The 10550-nt window shown below is 36.0% G+C and overlaps 1 protein-coding gene across 1 annotated transcript; it reads left to right on the top strand.

Annotated features, from left to right (window-relative positions):
• The first annotated feature begins 1857 nt into the window (after positions 1-1857).
• FAM151B (family with sequence similarity 151, member B) lies at positions 1858-10071 on the top strand. Its single transcript, XM_010285009.1, has 4 exons — positions 1858-2012; positions 5605-5822; positions 7586-7721; positions 9921-10071. Exons 1-4 carry the CDS (start codon positions 1858-1860, stop codon positions 10069-10071), a joined length of 660 nt encoding a protein of 219 aa, XP_010283311.1.
• The last annotated feature ends 479 nt before the right edge of the window (positions 10072-10550 follow it).

The following is a 10550-nucleotide window of genomic DNA, read 5'->3' as shown; positions in this document are numbered from 1 at the left end:
GGCAGGACAAGGTTTGGAGGTGGTAGCCTCACGTTAGACAAACTTGTTTAATTGCAAAAAGACAGCCAGCTTCCGAGCGTGCAGGCCCTTTGTCAGGCCAGCCCTTCAGATTAACAAAGCCTGTCGTTGCTGACCAGCAGACCAGAGGCATGACTGTGGTTTCACACACTCGAGCTAAGCTTAGCTGGAGTGTTGTTGAGTTTGTATGTTTGCACAGTGGAACTCAGAAGCTTCTGCTGTGGGTAAAACTGGTTTCTCTGATATGGTCATACTGAGGTTAGACTGCAGCTACAATAGCCTGGGCAGCAGTGGTTAAGTTTTTCCTCTTCTTTCCTGTTTGTTCTTATGGTAGGTTGCCCTGCCCAGTGCGCTGACACTTCTGTTTGTGGATCTGCTCTGGGAGACAGAAAATGGAAATGACCTGATTAAAAATCTGTTCGTCCTTCCTTCCTTCCATCCACCCCTCCATCAGATGAGGTTCAGTACCGCAGCTGTTGAAGGGGTGGCAGGCGGTGGAGCAAAACTTCGTGGAAGACTGCTCAAGCTGGCTTGCCCACTGAGCAGCAGCTGCGGTGCTGTGAGGATAGGTGCTTGTTGCAGCTTTGTCAGGGCTATACTGCAAAACATGTCCTGTCTTCCTGAAACAGTGAAAGATTTCCGGGTAGTTTTGACCCTATACGGATGGATCTTCTTCTAGGTCTTTTTAGCACGGTTGGAAATTGCATAATGGTGTAACACGCTGGGTAAGATTTCATGGATTCTGCAGGACAGTTTTATTACTGTCGTGTCGTGTCCCCCCACCCCCGTTTTGTTGAAGATGATTAAAGTATTTCAAGTTATTTGTGATCAGTTTATTTCAGTGAATTTTAATTTAGTTGATGTGAATATTGGGGAAATAAGTAATTTATTTATGTAATTTTATATATAATTTGCTTTCTATTGACTGTATAATCATTATTACCTTCTTTTATTGTTATTTCAGTTTAAATAACTCTATATATTGAATTCTTTGCAAAGCTGGTAGCACTGCCCAAGTAATTTATTTATGTAATTTTATATATAATTTGCTTTCTATTGACTGTATAATCATTATTACCTTCTTTTATTGTTATTTCAGTTTAAATAACTCTATATATTGAATTCTTTGCAAAGCTGGTAGCACTGCCCAAGTAATTTATTTATGTAATTTTATATATAATTTGCTTTCTATTGACTGTATAATCATTATTACCTTCTTTTATTGTTATTTCAGTTTAAATAACTCTATATATTGAATTCTTTGCAAAGCTGGTAGCACTCAGATGCTTCTCATTACAGAAAGCTGTTTTCAATAGGTTGCAGCATTCCTAAGATTTCCACTCAGTTGTCTTATGTTTCAGCTACCATTTTTATGGCAGACGTTGCTGGCTGGCTGGCAGCATTCAGTTTTGAGAATGAGACAAGGGGAGTACTCAGTCTCTGCCAGTGTTAAAATCTGTCACCTTTCCTCTAGAAGGCTCTGTCTGGAATCCTGTTTTAAGAGGAAAATACTTGAAATGTAGCAGGAGTAGATTTACATTTTGGGTATTCGTTTTCCAGTTCCTCAGAAAAAAACATGATTACTCAGCCAAATGTGTCTAAAAAGTTAGTTTTTATGTGCTTGTAGATTTCTGAAGAGTTCAGTGACTAAAGTAGCCAAAGAAATGCATCTCTCGCTTCACAGACAGCAACTTGTACTTGGTGATCTTTGTGAAGTAACTGTGCACAGTGCAGTGTAGAAAGACTTGCCATGTAATTGTGACTCAGAAGCAGACAATGGAACTATTGTATTTCCTTCTGTCAGAGTATTAATTTTTTTAATCAACAGGTGATGTTCACATGATAGAAGCAGATGTTCTTCTTCGTGGTGGCAAGGAAGGAAATGGAGACCCTATAATGGCTCATCCACCTGAAACAGACAGTGACAACACATTGCAGGAGTGGCTAAAAGAGATTGTCAACACCAGTAAAGGCATCAAGCTGGATTTTAAGAGGTATTTTAAGACAAAAAGATTTTTATACTGTTTTCATTCTTACTAATTAACAGTTTTACGGGTAGTGCTAACTATCTTTTGATGACAGTAGACCAAACTTTTTCTTATTGTGCAATTTAGCGTAATGCATTCTGTCCTGAACAGAAAATGCAGTGAAACATAATCAGTATTACTAAATGCATTGACAGAATAAAAGCTTTAAAAGTGTTTTGAAGTACAAATAATGATTTCATATTCCGTGGATTTGTTACTGAGTTGCTATTGAGCAGTTTTTCCATCAGGAAAACTGAAATGATAGTGCCTATCTGGGAAGCTCCTATCAGTCTTCTGCTTGTGCAGAGAAATTGAGAAAGACAACCTGCCAACTAGGAGGTCAGACAGTGGCTCCCAGAGGAATTCTGACTCCTGATCAGCTCCAATATTAACAGTGTATTGCGGATGTCTCAGTTGAAGAATTAAGTGTACTCCTTGGAATATCTGATCTCATACCACATATGTTGTGGTGGTAGATTTCTTCAGCATGCTTTCTAATACAAAAAAAGTTGTCTTGCTTTTTGTGTGGTAAGGTGCATGTATGTTGAAGTAAATGCAGTTTCTTTGGCTAACTTCTTAATTACATTTTCAGAGGTTCATTTAGGATTTTAACCATTAGCTGTTTCATTGTCTTTAATGGAAAATACACCTGAAAACCCCATAAGGTTGCCTTGAAAAGTTTGAAATGGAATTCAGAGTGAGCTGTGATTTTCAGATCTGCAACTCCTAACTTCAGCTTTGCCTGAATTTGCGTGTACAACATCTATTTTTGCAGCAGATGGAGAACCCACCTCCACATTAAAAAAAGTTTCATCTATGCCTACATATGTTCTAGAAAAAAAAAAAGCTAGATAGCTGTAAAATGTGATTTGTGCCTGGTTTTCTGTGTACTGCATGCAAAAGTTCATGAAAATACAAGAAAGTGGGCAGGCTAAATCCTTTTGTTGTTAACAGAATCTTTAAATGTCTGCCTGGACAGAGAAGGGAAAGGACAAGAGAAGCAGATGTTTGTTTGGGTTTGTTTCTTGGAGGTGGGGGTTTTTTCCACTTTAATTATTGTGTAAATTAATTTTAAAACATTTACCTGTTATTTTTCCACATGGAATTTCCAGCCAATTGCAGTGATTTTAAAAAAGCTTTTAAAATTATGTTGCATTGTAAAAGTCGTAATTGCATAAAAACATTTAAAAAAGCAGACAGTGCAGATATAGTCAAATGAGTGGTAACAGATTTTGATGTTCTTTTGAATAATAATTCTTTGGGTACCATTGCTAATTGATGATTATTTCAACAGTACTTAAAAAGAAGTATTTTGTATATATTCACTGTCAGCTTGGTGGACCACATAGTCACATTTCCTGCTGGCTTTATCCACAGGGATGAATGTGCTCTGCAAAAGGACTTCAGAGTCCCATTTAAAAAATGCCAGTCATTCAACACGGATTCGGCAATACGTCTGAATTTTCCACAAGCTGTGCAATAAGAACAGTGCTGTCTGGGATGGGTTCTTTTGTTTGTCTCAAGAGATGCTGCTTCAGGCTTTTTTCTCTTTACACTAAAAAGGAAGGCATTCCACTGGCTTTGACAATCACTTATGTGTGGGAAAATGTGAACTCTTCTGGCCTCAGACAATGTGAGAAATACTTAAGCCAATAGTGTTAACTCAAGCCATTACTAGCTTTTCTCTAAGAGAACTTGAGCTAATATTGAACTGAAAGTGTTAAGTGGAATTCCTTCCACTATGCAACTTTCTCAAGAATACCAAAGTTAAAATGTACAAAATGACTTTTCATAGGAAGTAACAGGCAGTTCAGGATGGGTTTTGGCTTTAGAGTTAACCAAAGCTGGCTAAGAGCTGGGTTCCATTCCCATTTTTGGCCGCAAATCCTGACATGATTCATCTGACCTCATCATGAGCCAGTTTTAGGAATAACTTGGTACAGAACCATCCCTACAAAACAATGAGAATAATTTTTTACACTTTATGTCCCTGAACTCATACACTGCAAGTTTCACCGCTGGTGTAAGAGGCTGGAGATGCAGTGGCCTTGAAATTGGGAAGATACGGTAGCAGTTAGCCATCATCTGTGTTGTTCAAACAGGCACCTGTGGAGTGGGTAGCCTGTGGTTTATATCCATGTAAGATGGAGCAGTTGTGATCCTCTCCTTGCTCTTTGCAGTGCCTCCTCTTCCAGTTCCTTTTCCTGGTGTTCTTCTGACGCCCTGAGGGACCGGTTTAGGATGTTGGAACTAACGCTACAGAATAGCATGAAGAATTTTCTGTTGGCTCAGCTCTGTATCAGGTCACTGCAAGGTTTTGAGGAAAAACTAAAAGATGACTTATTCAGAGCTTTTGATGACTTGCAGGAGGAAACACAGGTCCTTGCTATTAGTAAGGAAATCACAGCTCTGACCATAATGATTTCAAATTCCTGAATGTTCTATAGAATGTTAATTAATCTGCTGTAAGAGAAAAAGTACATATTTTCTTGGCATTCAATCCATTTCCCCATTATTCCACATTTCCTTTCCTTCCACAGTACTGCTGTTTTGAAAGTTTTGTTAGGGTAGAGAACGATTATTTTTTGCCTTCTAGTTGTGCTTTTTCTTTTGATTTGAGAGAATGGTGAGAATATGTGACTTAAGATATTTTGTTAAAAATATAAATAACCATACCTTTTTGTGCTCACACTTCTACAAGCAGGCAGCTTGCTAATGTACCACCACTTGGTAATCAAGTGTGGTATATTGCATTGGTAAGAGGAAATTTAAAATGACAAATTTAAGAGATACTTTGTTAAGTGCTATGTTGGTTGCTCTAGTCACTATACCTCATACTTAATATGAACATCTGATGCGCAGACTTCCTCATGCCACCAGTACTATGCCACACTTTTGAGCTGTGGGAACAACCACTATCAGGGAAAAAATGTTCAGATGGCTGCCCTTTCAATCTATTACTTGCCTGAAAACGTTCAGTTTGGGGCTTTTTATCCTCCTAGTATGCGTGCATCATCTTGCGCACATATGAAGGTAACTTTCAGTCTGTTAACTGGATCTGAAATAATGATAAAAGCCTTACCACTTAAAGTGCTGTTAAGGTTAGGAAAGATTATTTTTACCCTTTGAATAGTATTTAAACTTCAGGGACATGTGTAGATAGAATAAATATATTTAAATTCACTATAGTATTTGTGGCATTCAGGTGTCTTCAGCCCAGTGGTCTAATCAAACCAAAAATTTTAGAGCCTGCAGTGGTGTCCTTTATTAAAATCCTTCCTAAGTGTTCGATAAGATCCAACTCTTAACAGGCTATGAGTTAGAAGAACTGTGAGGTAAGAGCCGTGAAGCAGTTCATATTGGGCAGCAGGGAGACAAGAGGCTTGCAGTTCCTTACACCAGCCACAGTAGTCACCTGATGGTAGAAAAGGTCCTCAGCATTTCCTCACTGGCTTACAGGGGCAGTTTAATTAATGTATCCATCTTATATATGTACTGCATACTTCCCGTCCTCCATCTGAATGAGGTTTCTCATCTCACTCATCTGTTACCGGTACAGCCTAGAAGCCGTACAGCCTTCCTTGGAGCTTCTTGAACATGTGAAGCAGCATTTGAGGCGACCTGTTTGGATCAATGCAGATGTCCTACCGGGACCTAACGGAAATAATGCTGTAGTGGATGCAAAAGGGTTCCTCGACACTGTCACTTCAGTTTTCCCAAATGTAACCTTATCCCTGGGATGGACAACTGGCTGGCACCCTGACAAACAAAACAAAGGTAAAGATAGAAAATGTAATGCTTACGGTACATAGTCTTTGTTTTCTTCAAATTAATTTCATAATTGATTCAAAATAAGTTATATGCCAACTGGTCAGTTTGAAAATAATACTGAATGTAAGAGGAATTATTTTATTTGTTGGTGTATATTTGATAGTGTTTTATAGCAATTAGTTCATTGTTTGAGTTGCAGCAGAACTGTATAACAACAAAAATACCAGTTTCTTAAATAGTATTTCGTTCTTCAACTCATTCACACATACTGAGGAATTTTGGGGGACAAATTGCTTACGCCCTGTTTCAGGTAGTCTGCTTCCTGAATCCTAGCAGGATTGATTTGGTAATCTGAATTCTGGCACATGTCCTGCAGAAAAATAGACTAGCTGGAAATTTAAAACACTACCAGTGTGTTTTTGCAGTAGATAACTGAAATCAAATTGTAGGTCAACATTGTTTTTAACATTTAATTTCTGTTAAATAATTGGTTTTTGGCAATAAATCTTTACAATTTATTGATGTTAGTAACTTTTTTAAATCTCAGTTTTGAGAATCTAATTGCAGTTTTTTATTGTTAATCCCTAACTTGAATTGAGATCCTGAACATGTAGGCATTATTTTAGAGTCCTTTTCAGAGCTTTCCTCTCATAATTCTCATAGTTGCTTTGTTAGGGTGTTTCACTCCACACATTTGTGTGCAGTAGCGTAGTCCCCACTAGTATTGTGTGTGACTACAACGGCAAAATTATACACCTTTCTAAATTGCTAATTGTTCATTATCAAGATTTAATATTGTGTTAGGAAAACGTTGTTGTATGTTATACAGTAATTTTATTAAACTATATAGTACTTTGCCCAAAGTATCTTCAGTGCAGTAAAAAGTTGCTGGAAATAATGTGCTGGAAATACTGTACTGAGTAATCTCTTTTAATAAACATAACTTTATCTCCATTCTAAATTTCAGTTTATAGTGATGCTAATTAAGGGTATACTGTAAGACATAAGAAGAACAGCCTATTTGACTGATTTATTGCTGTTTGCCCAACAAAATAATTTTTTTTTAAGATTTGGTGCTGTAAGTCTTCTCAGTCACAATATTGCATATGAGTACTGGAAGAAAAAAAATTAACTGTTGATATCAAAGTTAAGTTTTTCATAGCCTGTAGAAATAAGAGAATATTAAATATATTTTTAACTAGCTCCAGCGCTTGTAAAAATCTCAACAGCAGGCACTTGAAATATTTTTGATTGCTTGATTTTACCATATTTTTAAGTACAAAGCGTTTTACATACTTAATTTCTCTATATTTTAATGTCTTCTATTGCATTCATTCAATTTTTTTTCTAAGTTTTTCAAAATGTCTCTGTTTTTTAAGGGTCACTGTCAAGTTAAAACTAGTCCCTGTTGAAGGCAATGGCAACACTGTCTTTTTGGAAGAGAGCAAAGATACAATTTCCTGGGCATTAGAAAATGTCACATTCTATAGCTATAAGTAAAATAACACTGCAATTAATAGAAATAAAGATTTTCAAAGTAAGTTTATTTTTCCACACCAGTATTGCTTTTCTTCTCTGAGACAGTGACATTTTTTATTATAATGATGTAGCGATTTCATTTCAGAGATACATCATTTTCACAAAACCCATGGATTATGGGTTGTATTATCTTGTATTATCATGCAACCTAACCATTCTAGAATTTATTGTGTCATTATGGAAACTGTATTTGTGAAAAATTCTTTTTAATCAAATGGTCTTTATTGTAGGCTATGATTGGATGATGGTGAAAGAAATGGCTCAGATATGCAATATACTTTCCCAGCCTGTAACTTTCCCTGTAAGAGCAGCATTAGTACGACAGTCAGTATCTGAGCTGTCTTGGTTAATGCAACAATCAGATAGGTAAGTTAGAGGGCCCTTACTTTTAGCTGTCTTTACTACAAAAGCACATAATTGTTTATATTAAATATAAGAGAGTTACGTGTACATACTTACGCAATTATGTTGAAAATACTTTGTCTTGTAGATTATCCCTTCAGTTCTTTAGTTCCTTCAGTTCTTGCATTGTGTTGTCATACAGAAGTGGTCACTATTTGCTTCTTTAAAATAATAAAATTCCAAAAGCCTCTTTTGAAATTACTTATTAGAGATAGTGAATCTTGTGTAGGTTTGTAATTCAGTTGCACTATAAACATTCCATGAGACTAATGTAGTTAAATAGACCAAGTAGTCAGATGTTGCAATTTGGAATTAATTAAATTTGAATACTTATATTTTATAGATACTTTTTATTGGATTCATTATTTATATTTTCTGTAATAATGTGACATAAAAACATTGAAGGTGATTTTTAGATTTGAAGTTACTGAGTGTACTACAAAGCTGATTTTGTTTAGGTACTTGAAATACATTCAGTGATTTTCAAACACTGACTTTTCCTTTTACAAATAGTTCTTACAAACCTGTAACAATTTCATAGAAAAAATGTATTTACATGTAATAGCATGAAAATAAAGCCTGCTTTCTACATACTGTCTTTTACTCATCTTTTTCACCTACTCTGCCTACCTACACTTTAATAAAGTTGCTCTTTAAGCACCAACCAAGGTTAAAGCCCAAGATGGAAAAATTAAGACAGTGACTTGTATGGAAAATTTCTAAGTAATTAGAGACAACAGGGTGGAAATAATGAAGTGCTTTTTTTGTCATTAATAGTGGTGAATTGAGAGAGAAATTATAAATAAAGGTTTGAAGCTGGGAAATTAATTTAAAAATATTGTTGAGAGTATGTCTTCTGAATTATGCCATTCTCAGATATGTCCTCATTGGATACAAGCATTGTTCCCACTGAAATGCTAGGATTTTCTTTTTTACCTCAGCATAAAAATCCTGATTTTTCTTAGTGCCATGATTAGAAGACAGAAATTCCTAAGCCAGTTTTGCTGACATAGAACTAAATTCTGATTTACCTGTATTTTAGATTAATACAGTTTTAATAAACAAAGTGGAAGAATGAAGTATTTGTCATGTGGAGATTGTGGAGTGTAGTGCTTTTAACTTTAAATGATACTTTGAAGTTTTTCTTTTTTTTTTTTTTTTAAGTGTTACAATGAAGCCTGTGCAATTAATGAGAAAAGTGTATGTAATAAAGTGCAAAAAATGCATTTAGTTAGTGAGATAGCATCACTACACATCACAGAGGTGACAAAACATAGAGTATGAAAATCACTTAAAACTGAGATTGCCTCATATTTTCAGTTAAAATGCTTTACTTGTAAATATTTATTACTTTATCAAACTTTAAATGCTCAGCCTGGTAAATTTCTTGCTGGCTGTGTGCTTAAGTCTTTCTCATTTTAGTCTTTGCTAGGTTTGGCCGAACAGTTCACACAAGGACCACACTACAGATTCAGATTGTTCTGGTGTAGGATTTTCCATCTTAAAAATTTTGCACTCCTTGGGAAGTTCTAGCAAGTTTAACTTTAGGAGCAAGGGCTTAAAGTTTGACTGGAGCAAAATTATGTGACTTACCTCCATAGTGAGGAAAAAAATGTGTCAAAGGAATAGACCTCTGCAAATTTTAGTTTGTGTGTGTCAGATAGAGGGTTTTTTAAAGACTTATCAGTTGTATTCTTCAGCTAGTCTGTGTGTACAAAGTGTTCTGTGTGCCTTCTATGCAAAGTCAGGCGTGTTTGATCATGCCTGTCTCTGGGGGTAGAATTTTGATCCAGCAATTGCTTTTCCCAGTAACTTGAAGTTACTGTGGTAACGACAAGATGGGAGAGACTCTTGGTGCTGTCGGTTGTAGCACAAATGGAGAGTAGAGGGTGAGGACTTGCCTGGATGTAGAGGGGCGAGGAGGGCAGGGACATATAAAACTGTTAATTCTGATAGTTCATAATTTGTGGTTGCTTAACTTGAAAATCTAAAGGACATTAAGTTTTTGGTATTTAATTACATTCCTCAAATTAAGATACTGTAGTCCTGAGTATTTTCAGGAGCTTATTAGTGCAATGTCTTTCTGTCTTACGTGCTTTTTCTTAAGATAATAACATCCTTTTTTCTCTTTCTCTCTCTTCCCTGCGTTTTTTTTTTATATAGATACAGCCTCACTGTTTGGACAGGAAAGGAAGATGTGTATTCTGTAGAAGATTTGCTTTACATCCGTGAAAACTTTGATAAAAGTAGGGTTTATTATGACATTTTAGAGCCACAAAATTCTGAATTCAAAAAAGCCATAGGAGTAGAATAGTAAATGCAAAGCAGGCAATCTCTGACCTTATAATACTTAGCCTCTTTAATTGAGAAGATTTTTTGTTCAGGAAAATGCATTTTCCTTCCCAAAAGAATTGTATAGAACACAGCTGTGGTTATTGAAGGATTTTTTCTCTATTGAAAAGGCTTCTCAAATAGAAATTTAATACCTTATTTAATAGGTCAGAATTGTTACTTACTCATCATCTGCATGTTCCTCTCATTCACCCAGTGGCATGTAGTAAAGGCTACTCTAGTGCTTCTTTCCTGCAAGCATCTAAAAGGGAGAAAGAATGTCCTCAGCAGATAGTCATGGACCAAGGTAATTTGCTGGTAATTGCTTCTGTGTAAGCCAAAGTCTATGGGATACTCAATCTCTACCAAAGCCTGGCTTTGCTTTTTATAGGGGAGGGCAAGAGTGAAGACTATATTATAGAATCATTAACCTTGGAAAAGATCTTTAAGATCATCAAGTCC

The sequence above is a fragment of the Phaethon lepturus genome, unplaced genomic scaffold (genome assembly GCF_000687285.1).
Source record: "Phaethon lepturus isolate BGI_N335 unplaced genomic scaffold, ASM68728v1 scaffold22724, whole genome shotgun sequence".
In the NCBI taxonomy this organism is placed as follows: Eukaryota; Metazoa; Chordata; class Aves; order Phaethontiformes; family Phaethontidae; genus Phaethon; species Phaethon lepturus.
The sequence above is the reverse complement of the archived record's forward strand: the minus strand, read 5'-3'. Positions and strand labels throughout refer to the sequence as shown.

Bases quoted from the DNA above. Each gene is read 5' to 3' on its own strand.
- FAM151B (XM_010285009.1), top strand. From the start codon at position 1,858: ATGATAGAAGCAGATGTTCTTCTTCGTGGTGGCAAGGAAGGAAATGGA. The intron at 5,823-7,585 runs GTAAAGATAGAA...TCTTTATTGTAG, and splicing joins CCCTGACAAACAAAACAAAG to GCTATGATTGGATGATGGTG. The intron at 7,722-9,920 runs GTAAGTTAGAGG...TTTTTTATATAG, and splicing joins TTAATGCAACAATCAGATAG to ATACAGCCTCACTGTTTGGA.